Source organism: Vulpes vulpes, chromosome 5 (assembly GCF_048418805.1).
Source record: "Vulpes vulpes isolate BD-2025 chromosome 5, VulVul3, whole genome shotgun sequence".
In the NCBI taxonomy this organism is placed as follows: domain Eukaryota; kingdom Metazoa; phylum Chordata; class Mammalia; order Carnivora; family Canidae; genus Vulpes; species Vulpes vulpes.
The window spans coordinates 109,691,668-109,707,536 of record NC_132784.1 but is presented as its reverse complement, the minus strand read 5'-3'; the positions used below and the strand labels follow the sequence as shown (position 1 = coordinate 109,707,536).

Genomic DNA, 15,869 nt, shown 5'->3' with positions numbered 1-15,869 from the left:
GACCATGGAAACAGGGATTCTGGAGCCAGCAGCACAGGATAATCCAAGCAGAGGAAGGGCTTAGGATGGCAGGTAGTAGTTGGCGAGCTGAGGTTCCAGAGCAGGACCAAAGTGCAAGAGCAAGTCACCATCTCAGTCTCAGATGAACTGTAAGAAGTAGCAAGACATAAAGCAGAAGCAGGCATGGACTTGGTAGAGATGGTGTGGCCACAGCAAAGACACACCTGTATGAAGATTCAGGTGCAAAGGTCAAAGCAGGACAAGCAGCAAAATTGATTCTGAGTTACCTATGGTGCCAGAATAAAATATTTTTGGGTTGAGTGTGCATGTTATTCCCAATAGAGCTGCACATGGAGATATCGCATGCAACAGACTTACACTAAAAAGTTATTTGTTGTAGGAGCTGTGTGTGCATGTGGGTCTCAGCTTTGGAGGAAGTAACGATGGGGAAACCTCTGGTCCTTACATTTTTGTGATTCCCACTGAGGAAGTGACCAGAAGACTGTTCCAGATTCAGGGTATGGTACCTGCTTTCTCCCCATGCCCTAGGGAGGACACTCCTTATTGAGGTGGTGTGCGAAGCGGAGGAGCTGCAACAGGCAGGATCCAGTGCTTGCTCAACTGTTTTTGAAAGAAGCAAAACAGAGCAGTGTAAATAGGAATCATTGTTCCTTGCTTGGGATAAGCTAGGAAGTACCAGGTCTCCTTGATGCCCATTTAGACAAGTTCACTTCCTGGAGGTAGAAGTTACCCTGAAACTTGGCACTGCCTCGGCTTTAGCCTTTGAATATTTTTTAGGGTACACAGCTCTTTACGTGTCCTCTGCCTGGACTGTGAAGGTCACGGGTCCAATACCATGTATCTCTCCACACCCACAATGGGGAAGGAATGTTGTAGCGCCACTAAATGTTTGTTTCCTTCTTTGTGTGTCCCTCCAAGAGATATTTATTAGAACCTGTGCTGCGACAGGCACTGTGGTAGGCACTTTGGAAACAAAGAGAAGTTCCTGCTGTTGTGGTCTGGTAGGTGAGACAGACATAGAACAAATGCAATATGGAGAACACGGGGAGTGGGTGCAGTGGGGGCAGGAGCACAGGTGCATACGGAGAACACGGGAGGGGGTGCGATGGGGGTGGGAGCACAGGTGCATACGGAGAACATGGAGGGTGCAGTAGGGGAGGGAGCACAGGTGCATTCGGAGAACACGGGGGTGCAATGGGGGTGGGAGCACAGGTGCATACGGAGAAGGGGGGGGTGCGGCGGGGGTGTGGGGACTAGGGGAGTGGGAGCTGAGGGGGGGCAGTGGAGGACGCCACACCTACAGGAGGAACAGACCTTGCTGGGGGGCAGATAGGGACGTGAGACACGTCACCTCAATCTTGAAAAGAGCCAAGGTGTGCGTGGCAGGTAATGGGACAAGGGGAGTGTTCAGGAGCAAGGAGCCGGCCTGAAATGAATGCTCAGCCCGGGACTTTGGGCGTCGCCTGCAGTGGCCGGAGTATTAAACACAAGCGTGGAGTGGGGGACTGAGCCAGATCAGGGATGTCGGGGGCCCAACGAGGACATTGAGCCTCACCCCAAGGCCAAGGGGAAGCTGCTGAAGGTGAAGCAGGGAGATAGGACATAAACCCTGGAACGAGCGCTCCGGTGGCAGCTGGGGAGGCTGCTGCGGGTTGTTGGGGCCGGGGAGCCCGTGCACCGCGGGGCAGCTTCCGGGGAGGCTTTGAACGTCGTGTCCCTGAGGGGCCTGTCCACGGCGCCACTTTGCCCACAAGCAGCTTTTGGAAGCGCTGCCTGTGTGATCTTGGGAAACGTGCACGCGCGGCAGGAACCCCAAGCTCTGTCCTCATGGAAGCATGGAAGATCTGGATGTGGCCCCGGGGGTGAGCCGATGACTCCGCTAATAGGGAGCGGCTGCATGGGCCCGTGCAGGCACGTGTGCATGTGTGTGCGTGTGTGTGCACGTGCCTAAGAGGCAGAGGGGGTGCGTTGGGGTGCTCGGTGTTCCTTCCTTCCCCCCGCACCGCCCCCACACCCACACCCAAGGCATCTCTGGAAATGGCATCTGGCCCGTATGCAGATCGAGCTCCACTTGGTGCTGACATCAGCCAGTTTGTAGCACCTCCGTGGATTTCTGGGCTGCAAATGAGAGTTTCTTAGTGCCAGGCTCGCCTGGGCTGTCACATCCGGTGATGAATTCTCTGCATCAACCGTGTGCTGCGAAGGGGAGCTCAGAGGCAGGCCGGAGGGAGCGGAGGGCGGCCCGGAGGTACTCAGCCTGGCGGCCGCCGCTCCTCTGCATCCTGCGCAGCGAGGGAGAGGCAGGTGGCCCTTGCTGGGGCTCGGGAAGGGGGCAAGGAGAGAGAAGCTGGGGCTTCGGGGCCCTTCTGCGAAGTTCTCGTGTTTGGTTCGGAGACACTGTGCAGAGCGTCCGCGTCCACACTGCTCCGTCGCCAGCTTCACGGCTAGCTCGCTCTCTGCCTCCCTCGCACAAACGCTGCGCCTTATCTGTTAGGGGGAGCCCGGCCACCTGGGGCACGTGTCCGTTATGTGCCAAGTGCATCCGGGCAGGATGCAAATAGTCATTTTTGTCCTGGAACAGTTTGTCCCCGTGTACCTTTCTTCACGTTGTGTTTGAAAGTCCGGCTTTTCTTACCTAGGAAACCGGCTGCATCTTGTCCTAGTTTTTTTTTTTTTTTTAATATATTTTTTTCTTTTTTATAAATTTATTTTTTATTGGTGTTCAATTTACCAACATATAGAATAACACCCAGTGCTCATCCCGTCAAGTGCCCACCTTGGTGCCCGTCACCCGGTCCTAGTTTTATATTGTCTTCGCCTCCTGCTCGGGAGGGCCCACGATGAGCCAGCCGCTGGCCTGGGCTTCACGTATGGGATGAGCCGCGCACTGGGCTCTGGCTCCAGCACCTGCAGGCCGCAGGAGTCCACGCTCGTATTCACCTTCCCACCCCCGTAGGGCCAGGTGCGTTCCCAGCGTCAGCTCTTCAAAGTGAGCGCGTCTGCTACGAAGGCGAGTGAGAGTGGAAGTTGGGGTGCAGAAGGAAAATACAAAAACAACGAGGCTTGCTTCTCGCCGCCCCTGCCCGGTAGCTAATGAGCCTGTCGGGGACTCTCCTGGACCCTCCGTGCTCCTGCCCCACAGATAAACACACAGAGGCGGGGTTTCCCACTTGCTGTGCACCTGCAGTCGGAGGAGGAGGATGGCTCCCCGGGGTGGGTGCTCCGGGAGCAGGGTCAGCTGGTTCCCAAGATGGAGCGGCCCCTGAACGGCTCACATCGTGGCTGGAACCGCAGCCCGAAGTGCCAGTGGGATTTACAGGGAACCTGGTTGCGTTGGGCCACCTCGCACTTGGCGATCACGGAGGTTCCAGCAGGGGGGCAGCAGCCCCTGGGCCCGGGCAAGCAGTGCCCCCCGAGAAGCGGAGTCTCCAGCCCGCGCTGTCACAGGGGATGCCTGTTTCAGAAAGGGACTCCCCTCTAATGGGAAAGCCAGAGTCCGCAGGGTCCTGAATGTGGCAAGACATAGGGAGTCACGGCAGGGGACACCCTGGGGGATGATGAGCAGCCCCCTCGGTGTCCCTGGGCCTCAGCGGGCGGGGGGGTGTTTCAGGAATATGGGACTTGAGTGTTCCACACGAGGGATGCGGGCCCTGGGTGCTCCAGGACAGCTGGTCACCCAGTCTGCATGGGGGTGTTTATGGAATAAAAGGCAGCTGAAGAGATTGATTTTATTTATCTGTTTTTAATAGAAGGTCTTGTGTCGTCTTCTTCGCCGGGCCAGCTAGCCTAATTAAAATGCCAGTTTTGATATTGGCTTGAAATAATTCGTGTCTGCACCATCTGTGAGTTCCCTGGACCCTCTGGCATCTTGTGCACCGGTCTGAGAAAACAGAACTTTTCTCACATGGTCTCCAGTTCGAGTTATTTCATCTCAGACACGAATCAAAAAGGAGCCTCCCCGAATCTTCTGGTCAAAGTCGCACGCCCTGCCGGCTCCCTCCTAATGAGACGCCACAGGGCTCATTTTCTTGATTGATGGCTTTATTTGGGGGGCACCACTTATTGTTATTTTAATGAAATCGGAGCACGGCTAAATAAGGGTAATAGTGGTGCATTATGAGCAAGGTCGTGAAAGTTCTCGGCGCCGTGTGCTGCGCCTCGGACACCGCCTGCTTTTCCGCATCTACTTGTCTCAGCCAGGTTGAGTCTAAGACACAAGCGTTTGTTTCCTCTTGTGCCAGCACTTTGCTCTCTGCATCGTGACACCGTACTTAAGGAACTTCCATCAAGTTTTCTGAAAAACCTGCACCACTCGGCAAACACACATACACATGCACACGCATAGCCGTCTATTTAGTTATTTACTTACCTGTCCCTCTGGTAGACGCCCACGGATAAAAAAGGGTCGTCAGGGCAGACAGGTCTCACGATGCTAACAGCTAACTGTCTTTGAGTGGTAGGATTATAGGTGTTTCCATTTTGTATTTCACGCTTTTTTCTCTTTTCCAAATATTACGTTGTGTATAGAATTGCAGATACTATATTTGAAAATATGATATAAGCTTGTATAATCAGGAAAGATGAACGATGACATTAAAGGATGTTCTTTGGGGTAAAATAAATGCAATCGCTCTTCCCAATCTGCCCAAAATGGCACCAGAATACATGTTCTTGGTTGGAAAGGGAGGCTGAGCTCTGTGACCAGCCTGTGTTAGGACGCCGAATTAATTCTCTTCTTGGTTCTGGGCATAACTGCAGCGTCTTGACCCCAGAAAGCTAGCAAAGAAAGAATTCCCATTTCCCCCTCCTTATTCACCATCCGATCCCTTGCCAACAACAGGAGAAATGGGCTGTGCAGGGAGAGGGGGCAGGAGGAGCTACCAGACTAGGTCAGGAGATGGAGATTTGGATTTTTGTGAGCAATGATTCATGGATCCCCGATTGAGGTGGATTGCCCAGGATGACCTTTTGTGCTCTTTGTATCCAGACCTGCTCTTTAGTGATGGGGGGGGGCGGGGGGCAGGCGATCCTATCTTCATGCAGAGGTAACTGGTGGGAGCTGCTATGAATTAAGCACCTGGCTTCCCTGGAAAAATTGGATCATCATTTGGGTGAGGCAGTGCAAAAGAAAGCCCAGTGGATGAGCAAGCAGAGAAAAAGGAGTCTAGATTCAAAGGTCAAGAAACTGGTGTGTCTCAGCCAGAAACCAGAAGCCTGTGTTTCTCTCGCCCCCCTGCTTTCTTACGAATGAAATGTGAACCCAGAGTTGCCAGCACCCAGGCGTCAAGCATGCTTCTAAGGACAGTGGATTATGCTAGAGTAGAAGCTGGGGTCCCTCCCAAATGGCAGCAATAGTACCTGCCCCGGGTACCCCAAATATATGTGTGGACAGTACAGTAGAAAATAATTTACCAAGCCTGCCTAAGACGTGGTCTGTTCAACATTAACATTTTCAGAGGTGAGGTATGTCAGCTTCAAGGGAACACAGCAATTGGGGAGAAAAATGCACTTTAGGACACTTCCATTTCAGTGCTTTAAAATACATACACAATCACAGATTACGTACGGATCACGAACTAATCACTCTTAACAGATCACTCCTCAGATATTTCAGTGGTGAGATATTTCTGGCAAGGGGTGCTCATTAAAACCGATCCTTTTCGAACAATCCCATTGTTTGGATGCTTCCAGATTTAGAACCGTAGAAAAAAGATCTGTAAGTGGAGATCATACTTAGAGCTTCCTGGCTCGCCGCCTCTCTAGATGTATTTATGTGGGCCAGTCCCTAGTCCGCCTCTGTTCTATTCGCCTCAATCACCTCTGACCTTTCTGTGGCTCGCCTCCAAGAGTACCTCTTCCCTGACCCTTCTCCTGATGCTCCAACAAGACGGGATATTGTCTTCATCTGAACTGTCGTAACACCTGGGCTATATCGTTTATTAGGCTCTGCCTTGAATTAGAGTTCATTCTTGTGTGTGTCTTCTCCCCGGCCTTGAGGACATGCACTGTATCTCGCTCATCATTATATATACCCGAGAGCGCGTAGCACAGAGCCTTGCACAGAACAGGTGCCTGGAATCCCGTAACATAAGGAACATGCCGGGGGAAAGGGCTTAGAAAGAATTTGGGCAACCTTCTTGGGAAACCTAAGGCCAAAGAGGTGGAAGTCCTTCGCCAGAGTCAAGAGCTAGTCATTGCCAGACTCAGAACTAGAACTGGGGGCCCTTGACCCGTCCTTCCCCTCGAGCACACCCAATGATCATTGGATAGCTTTGACGGATTTAAAGTGTCTTCGAGAAGTGGGAGGTGTCAGCTTGGGTCCAAAGGCTCACTGGGAGGACCCGTACTCATCCGAGGGTGGAGGGAGCATCATCAACCACAAGAAGAGCCGCCCATGTGCCAGGCCCCTTACACAAGTTGCCTTGTTGTCGTTGTCTGCTCAATATGGCCGCCCGATCTCAGAGGACTGACTTCTCTCCCTTTTTCCCTTCTAGGCTAATGGAGGTTGGCAGGATGCTACTACCCCTTCATCAGTGACCTCCCCTACAGAAGGCCCTGGCAGTGTTCACTCTGATACCTCCAACTGATCTCCCAGCAGTCGCATCCCGGCTGACCCTGTGCCCCAGTCGGGACAGGGCCAGGAGGGAGGGTTTCTCTCCCAACGCTGAAGCGGTCAGACTGGAGGTCGAAGCACTCAGCAAACACAATAAGAGTCTCCTTCTCTTCTCTTCTTTGGGATGCTATTTCAGCCAATCTGGACACTTCTTTATACTCTCTTCCCTTTTTTTTCTGGGTAGAAGCCACCCTTCCCTGCCTCCAGCTGTCAGCCTGGTGTCCGCCATCTTTCCTGCCCCCTCCCACTGTCCTAGACTCCCTGGGTCCCTGCCCGCTATTACATCACGGAAGGATATTTTCAACAATTAGAGGAATTTAAAGAGGAAAGAAAATACAAAGAAAATAATAAACGTGTTTGTATGTTTTCACGCTGGTGGTTTGAGGAGCCAAATTTACCTCACTCGGATCCCTCGCTCCCTCTGTTAACAGGCAGCCCTTCTCTTGTTTCTCTTCTTACTCTCACTACCTCTTCGCAGGAATGCGCCACGTTGCCCCACTCATTCCAGGCCCCCTGCCTCCTCTCGCTCTTCCCTCCCTGGGCCGGTTCTGCTTAGAACACTTTCCTCCTCTTCCTTCCCAGCCCCAGCTGTGCCCCGGAGACTGCCGCAGCTGGGCTTCTGAAGGTGCCACATTTTCCAGTCTCGGCTCCACTAGGTCGATTCCCAGGCAGGAAGTGGAGCCACAGGAGAGGATGTAAGCAACCAGCAGGGGAGAATTCTTGGAGGCCTCCTCCTCCTCCTAACAGCTCTTGGTTTCAGAGGCATAGTCTTTGGAGACCACGCAACACTTAGCAAGCAATGTCCAGCACCTACCGCAAAGCCAGATCTGAGTGGGCGTGGTGACGAATGAGCCACTAAGGAGTAGAAGGTTCTTACCCTGAAACCCTTCAACGAAACCTTGACAGACACACACACACGTGCACACACGTGCTCACGCACACCCAGGCACACATCAGCACAGGCACAGCCTCACACATTGGTTTTCTCAAGATCAGTCACATGCCACATGCCAAGACCCACGTTAGCAGCCACAGCAATTTGCCTGGTGAGCCCAGGAGAGGCAGTTAGCCGCTCTGAGTGAAGGTTGCTGACCCAGAGAAACAGTATGTGCCTGGGGCTTCCCCGACCTGCAGCCCCCAGCCTGCACACAGCGGAATGACCTACACACAGGACTTGACCGTGACGGAGGCCAGGTTTGCAGCGTACACTGTTGTTCCCGCCACCTCTGGAGCGCTCAGGGAGCCACACACAGTGCTTACAATGTCCGGAACGGATTTGGTTCTGTTCTGGTTTTGTTTTCTTATTAGGGACGCTGCATTAATTCTCCAAAGTGTCACATGGCACCACAATCTGGTTCTGAAGGGGTTGCGTAAGAACACGGCTCGGGCAGATTTTGCTAGCTTAACGTGAAGACCTAGGAGCGCTGGGGAAAGGGGAGGTAATGTCCTCCGTGAAATTGTCACAGTGGTTTTCATTCCCTGGGACTATCTGAGAGGACAATACGTACTAGAAAGCTCTTCTGTAGTGTCACCTGAGCTTACATTCTTCAGCTGTGCCAGCGATCAACGTGGTGGCTCTGTAACCTAAGTGGGGAGGTGGCCACATCTCTCGGCACCTCATTGTCTTCATCTGTAAGATGGGGATTGTGATGCCTGGCTTACCAAGAGGCTTGTGAGAGACTGAGGAAATTGATTTCGTTCATATCCAATTTGTACATGTGAAGTCAGGGGAAGTGTCATCCCTGAGATAAACCGGTTCGTGCCATGGAGGGGCAATATATGGTTTTGCTGTTCCAATCTCTGGTTGCCATCACAACCATCTGGTAACCTCTGACGTCATTGCCGTGGTGACAAAGAGGAGAAGGGGTATTATTGTTGGTTTTTTGTTTGTGTTGGTCTGTTTGGTTTCATAGACTAGAGATAAGCGTCCAACCTAGAAAAATAGGACCCAGTTCTCTTAGTTTGTATTTGAACCCAGTACGTGGCCTTGTAAGTACTTAGTCCCCTGTCACATCCACTCTGCTTGAGAGGCCTGTGGGAGACATAGAAGCCCCTGAGAGGTAAGGATGGCCCGCTAACGAGGTCGTGGGAATTGTGCATGGCGCTACGGTAATGAATAGAAATTGCTCCTGTGTGTGTGTTGAAGAGAGAGGTTCCCTAAGAAACTGGAAGGTGTGTGAATTTAAAGGAAAGGCAAAAAAAAACAAAAAAAGGTAAATCTTTGGCAAGATGGAATTGTGCCTTGGTGACTAGGAGCAGTGGAAAGACTGTGTCTGCTGACCTGTGCCCCAAACAGAACAGAGCCCGGTAGAGGGGCTTCCAGGCAAGAGCCGTCTTGTGACAACTCCGTAGTCATAGAGCCTTTGGAGAACCTTGCTCAGGGTCAGGGACCTAAACTACCCACACGGGGGTACGGCTGGGTCACATGCCTGACTGCACTAAGTGCAGAAAAGACCCGAAAGGGTTCTCTTGGAAACCGGAAGAGCGATTCCAGATTTGGGTTGAATGATTGCCATTTTAAGGTGTAGAAACAGATCAGAGCAGAGCTGCATTTGCACAGACGGCTTCTCTCCCCGCAGGAGTTTGCACTGATTCTCACCTCTCCCAGCATCTTCCCCACTCAGCACTTACTTCCCTCAGACCTCGGTTCCAGTTGCCCACCACCTCCCCTCCATGCCCACCATCACGTCCAACACGGCAACCGCCAGATCCCGGACAGTGAGCGAAGCATGGGAACTCTGGAAGCAGAAGGAAGGGGATGGAAAGAGCGTGCCTCTGGAAATATAGCTCCCTGGGAATTCGTATTAGGTCCATCCTACAGATACCAAAATGTGCCCCAGGACTCCTGCATTTTCTAATGGGAGTGGGAGCGCCCTGTTTTCCCTGGCAGCTGATTTCCCCTGAGTAATACTAGCCCTTGGGTTTGCCCACCTTGTTAACTCTCCATCACATCCTCCTTTTCACCCCTAACTCCTCCCCCTGGCGTGGAATTGACGCCTGTGCAGTACTTTTGCCGAGTGGCACCTTCCTTAACAGTGATTTTATTTTTTATTTTTTATTTTTTTTGCTGTGGTGGTGGTTCTTTATTTCCTGGTTGCCTTCTCTCACATACCTTCCCCCCCCCCTTTCCTTCTGAGTTTTATTTTTCTGCCCAGAAAAACCTGACTTCGATACCAAAAAAGATGAAACTACAGAAACTCAAATTTAAAAAAAACTTAAAAAAATACAAAAAAAAATACTCAACAATTCTTTCAGCTTTATTAACATTTTCCATTGTTTCTTGCGACTTGTGTCTCGTTCTTTGTAGTATTGATGATGAACATTTGATAATGAATGTTCTTGTATATTCAGATAAAGAAAAAAAACCAAAAAAGCGGTCTGAATTTAATAGTGTTTATAATAAAAAAAAATTTTAAAAATGACCCTCATAGCACGCAAAACAGGATGGGGGGCTTCCCCTCTTCTTTCTGTGACAATACACATCATTCCTGCGTTCGTTTTTAACACCAAACTACCTACATTAATCATTTCCCCCATTTTTCTTTTATTTTCTTGCATTTGTGAATTAGTTCAAGAATGCTAGAAAAGTGTCGAGTTGTGCACATTCATTTCCTGTTTCACAATGTTTAAAAGTGACAGTAATTCATTTTGTAAACTAAAAAAAAAAAAAAAAAAAAAAAGGTTGGGATAGTGAGCATAATAGGTACAACCTAACACGTTACGTTTATTAACTTTGAGACCCAGAAATAAATTCTTTTCTTTCCTTATTCCTGCTCTTTAAAATATAAAAAAAAAATGTTTTGTGTTATTTTTGGTTGTTTTATTGGGGGGGGCTTTTTTTTTTAATTGTCAGGATTATGATCTTGCTGTTTTGATTCCTTAAATATGTATACGAGGTGATGTGAAAAGATGACATTTGTAGAGTTAGGTGGCTTCCTTGTACTTCTACTTTGCTCCGGAATTCAGTTGACTTCAACGACAAAGATGAAGCCCATGCGGATGTCACGTCACTCACGTGCATTTCCAGAGTGTGTGGCACTCCTGCAGTCTCTGAGAGAAACACAGTCAGGGACCTGGGTTCTCCTTTTGGCCCTTTAAAAATTCAAGGACTTGGTCCAGGAGACCTTGTCTACAGTAGGGAGAGACTTCTTGCCTTTGTTGACTGTGAATGTCGCAACGAAATGCTTTCTTTTCTTTCTTCCTGATTAATAACAACATTCCATGAGCCCTCTTACAACTAGAGAGGATCTTTTCTCCCAGAAGCATCCGACAGGAAATCCTGGTGTGATGGACCACTGGCTACGTAGACTAGATCCAGCAAGCCGTCCCGGGGGTCCGTCGGCCCGCTGATTCTTTGAGTCCCGATTTTGGATGAAGAGTCGAGAAACTGAGCCTGACTCAGGGCTCTCCTTGTAATGCTGAGAGGTGAAGTTGGACTCCTTGACAGCATAGCTCTCACTACCCTCCGATTCAGGTGGCTGCTTAAAACAAAACTAGTTAACCTGGTGTGATCTGGAATGTTTTTATTAGTTAATAGGAGAAAAGAAAGCAATATTATCTGGAAGAAACTTATTTGAAACACTTTGCATTCAACAAATGATTATAAGTGTCCAGAAAGCAACCAGAACGTAAGCAAGAAAAGTGAAGGCAAAGATGCGGGACTGTGGAACAGTGCTTCGCAGGTGTTTCTGCCCAGACACCTGCACTCTTGTTCCTGAGTCAACAAAATAATGACGAGCTTTTCACATCACCTTTCTGGTTTCAACACCCAGCTCAGAGCTTTCTGGAATCTTCTATTTTTTGTAAACTTTTTTTTTTCCTTTTGTTAAAATTAATAAAACATTCAATGTTTTCCCCCTTTTCTCTCTTATTACTTCCTTTCTTTCCAATTATTTTGAAGTGCTTTCCTTTGGTGGTTGGTTTTATTCTCCTGCTCCCCTCCCCTGTTCTTATTATTCAGAGTATAAACCTGCAAAGTTCTGCTCTGTTTTGGTTTTTGAAAGTTTAAGCTTTTCTGCTTCTGTGAGAGCACAGGCTTCTGTCCCTTTTGATTCCAACTGAAATTTTGTGTTCTCTAATGATACTAACACGGTGTAGGTTTTACAGTCTCCTAATTTGTACTGGTAATGCATATTCCAAATAAATAGTTTCTTTTGTTGCAAAAAATACATATACTTGTATTTTGTGTAAATTTCTTCTCTTACCTGCTGGCAACCTTGTCTCCCCCCAAACTAGGGCCGTGTTAGTGTGGACTGTGGTTCAAACTGTGGCCCTGATTATTTTAAAGGCTACGTACCAGGGCAGGGGCGCAAATGACCTCGCGAGTCACCTCTCTCACCCACAAAATGAGAAGGGAGAAAGGGAAGAAGTAGGGAGGGATCTTTTATGGGCGATTATTAGCTGTGCTGCAGGGGGGCAAACCATCCCACCTTGTGTGCTTGTCTATGACTGGCTGCCACCCTCCAGACACCAGTCAAAAAATAAAAAAAATACCAGGGCGATTTTCCATAATAATAATAAATAAATTTTAAGTCTAAAAGTCCCAGCTGTTTGCCCAGTGGTTCCCCTTTCCTTCCCTTTGTCTGCTGGAATCTGGTCATACAGAAAAGCATGGTACCCGAGAGATGGTTCAGAGGAAAGAATCTGGGTTATGAATAATACTCCGTGGTAGGCTTTCAGAGGCATGCTAGGTGTTACTCTTGTAGATCTGCACACCTACCATGTGTTACGTCTACTATCCCATGCCAACATTTGCCCCCCTCCCCCATTCTTTGCACTCATATTGTGCCCCTTTCTCCATCTTCCCCACTGAAGAGTAACAAAGCCAAATCTGGAAGGTGGCCTGGAAATGTTTTTACTGGGAGTGCGATCTGTTCCGGTGTTTGATGGCTGCAGTACCCTGTCAGCTCTCCCGGCCTGAGGCAGTGTCCCAGCCATTAACACCATCTTCCCATCCATGGGCTGGATGGAACTTACCTGGCAGTGGATGTGTCATCCCTCCAGGGACATCACATATTCTGTTTCCTCATTTCCATGACCTAAGTCTCCAGAGCATGTATCCATGTGTTGAATGAACCAATCACTCACCCTCTCATCTCAATTGTGATTTGAATCAATAGACAATAGATCAAAGAGATGGAGAGATAGGATCAAATGATCCTTGTTATTCAGGGACAAGCCAAGAGCCCAACGGCCTCAATAGCATAAGGCCTTGGGGATCATCACCAGGAGCCAAAACGGAGGCCCCGTGTTCCCTCTTCACTCCAGGACACTGGAACACACTTGTGGGAGGTGTATGTATGCCAGGCAACCTCAGACTCCTACCTTTTCCAGGTCCATGAAAAACTGGGTGTGACTCTGCCCCCTAGTTTACCACTTGGAGTGATATTAAACTGTTGTAACAAATAGACCAAACTGTGTGATGCCTCAAACTCAATACAGTCCGTTTCTCACTTAGGTAGTAGCCTAAGGCCATGTTCCTGGTGGGGGTGCCTCTTCTTAGTGTAGTGACTGGAATCCAGCTCTTTCTACCCTATGGCTCCTGCGCCCTCCAGGATCACTGGTCCTCCACATTTAGCTGGCAGAAGGGAAGTCAGATGAAGGCTCGCCAACTTTTGAAGGCTTTGACCAAGACCTCCCTTCCATCCATATTCTTAAGTGCAAGGGGTAGGGAGGTTGGGGTGGAAGATGGAAAAGTGGTCCCTGGCTAGCCAGCCACTTCCTGGCAATAGTGCCCCATTCACCCACTTTTTGGACAGTGGATCATCTGTGTCACAGCTAATGACCAAATGGATAACCGAGAGCAGAAGACAAACCCACATGGTTGTTTCCCTGTACTAGGCACACTCAGTAAAAACATTTCCAGTCAACTTCCCAGATTTGGCTTTGTTACTGTGCAGCGGGGAAGATGGAGGAAGGGGCACAGCCTCAGGCCCTAGAACTATTCCACCCAGAATTCCCCTTCAGGGAAGAGTAAATGGAAGTCCCTTCCTCCATGGGGATGTGCTAGAGGGAGGGGACGTGACCCTTCCCCAACCATCTCCAAACTTGGCTATTGCCTAAACCCAGGTCTCAGCACCCAGCCTGTGATCATCACGCAGGCAGAGGAAGCTGCAGGCCATTAAGACAACCTGTCCCTGCCTTCAGAAGTAGCCCCAGGTCCAATGCTGGCTAGAAGAGCCAAGTCTGGTGGCCAGCAGTCACTTTGAAGACTATGGTCTGAAGCCTTAAAAATCACAGAATCTGATAAGCTCACTGCCCTCCACCTGCTTCCCTCCTCCCCCCGCCCCACTGGTTTCTTCATACTTACTTTCACAGACTTCTGCTACTTGCCCAATTAAAACAAAAAGACATGCAGCAAAATGCCAATGTTGTGAGCGCCGCCATAGCCACAACACAGCTTCTGGAAACATCCAGCATAGGGAGTGCCCCGGGAGCTCAGTGTTAAGAAATGGTTCAGTGTGTCCGGGAGGGTGTTTTAGCCTGGATCTCTGAACTGGGGCCCTGGAGTGAGAATGGGGTTCTGCTCTGGGGGCTTTGCTCTCATGCCTTTGCATTAAAGCTACAACAGCAAACAAAGGCTGCAGGGCATCCACTGTGAGATGCAGTCCATGGCTTCTAGCCTTGGGCAGACTTCGGAGGCCACTCTGGGTGTGGGAGCTATAAGGGGTTGTGACAGTGACAGTGTCCAGGGCCACGTGCTTTGAAGAACCATCGCCCTCCTGGGACCCATGCAAAATACAGCTTAGCTCGAGCCTCTGGACACCCCGGGTTAGAGCAGGGGGGTTCGTGCATTAACATCCATGTTACACTGTACCCCAGCCAAAATTCGCTCTCTCCCACGATATTCAGCCACAGTGTCCAGGGTTAACTCACCAGTCATCAGTGAGCACCTCCTGACAGCATAGGAGGTGCCAAGTGCTATCGTGCATTGGAATATAAACCTCCTGTTGATTCGTATCCAGGGAGAAATGAAAGTTCAAGATAAAGTCCTCTTCTCTTTCAAATTAAAATCCAAACGCTAATCTGCATCTCTGCCTTCCTTGAGTTCCTCCTGTGTCCATCGTTGGCCCAACAGGGAGTAGAGGCCTGCCGTCTAGAGCGGCAACAGTCCGCAGAACAGCGTCACTGTTTGGGTCCCTCCCAAGTGCAGTTAATCCAACCTTGCATCTCTCTAGTGCCCCGCTCTTCCCAAGAAGTCACTTTAGGAGGCATGTGAACCCTATCTTCTCGGCAGCCTGCCCTACAGAATTTTAAAAACACAAGCAAAGCCCAGGCTTCGGGTCCAAATTGAGTCCCCAGAACCCAGAACGTAGTATTGCACGGCGATCGCCAATGAACGGCCACTCCAGAGATGTGATCGCTCTAGGGAAGATGCAGGAAAGACGGCAAAGACATGGAAGACTGAGAAGACAATCTATAGCTCAGTCTTTACATGGCCAGTTGATTAGTCTCATGTGTGGTGTTGAGAAAGAGCCAATGTCGAGAGGTTCATGTAGCGCACTGCTCCCTGCGTCTTGGGGGACACGATCCAATCTCCACATCCTGCCTCCCCTCTCGGAGAACGACCTTTGAAATATTCATGCCTTTGTGAAAAATTCACAAGTGAAAAATGGGTCCCCTCCTGTCTCCAGGGTTACTTGTGACTCCCTTCTACCCCGTGGTATTCATAGACGTATTTAAGATGTATTTCGATTTCCACTTCCCGTTACGCCCAGTGTTCCTAATCCCAGATATGTTGATCCCCGTCCTCCTTTGACTCCTGCTCTTCCTTCTCTGGACTTCGCCAAGCTCGTGACGCCATCTGGGCTCTTCCTCTGTCTCAGCTGAGCCAACGTCCAGCTACCGGCCACGGGCTGAGGTCTGACCCCACACTGCTCCCCCTAGACCTTGCCTGTCCAGCCTGAGATCTCTTGGAGGTTTGCCCCAATGTTTCTCCTATTTCCCCCCAAAATCTATATAAATTAGCAGAGCCAGTAAAGCTAAAAATGGTCTGACCTGCCCTTTCCCTAGTGACATCCATCCCTTCCCTGTCTTATGGAGGGCTCGCTCTCTCTGCTGTTCAGCCCAGACATCTGTTTTCTTCTCATACTTTTCTAAATTCTATTTTGAAAAGTTTTTCAAAACTTCCAGATCTGTCCAAGACTTCCATTGTTCAGATTGATTCTGCTCAGCTTTAATTCCTTGAGTTGAGTCCCTGCGAGAGGTGCCTTCCCATCACACACATTCAGCAAGT

The 15,869-nt window shown here is 49.7% G+C and overlaps 1 protein-coding gene across 6 annotated transcripts in view; it reads left to right on the top strand.

Moving 5' to 3' along the window:
• Nucleotides 1–15,869, top strand: part of PBX1 (PBX homeobox 1) — a 326,056-nt gene that overhangs the window by 280,099 nt on the left and 30,088 nt on the right. For 4 of the 6 annotated variants that reach the window (XM_025991273.2, XM_025991272.2, XM_072759599.1 and 1 more), the window contains one exon: nucleotides 6,516–7,004. The exons of the other annotated variants lie outside the window; for them this stretch is intronic. Coding sequence is in view for 3 of the 4 variants with exons in the window: in XM_025991272.2 (XP_025847057.2) it covers nucleotides 6,516–6,608 (93 nt within the window). In the remaining variant the exon portion in view is untranslated. Of the gene's footprint in view, nucleotides 1–6,515; nucleotides 7,005–15,869 lie in introns of those variants that run through there. 6 annotated transcript variants of the gene reach the window in all.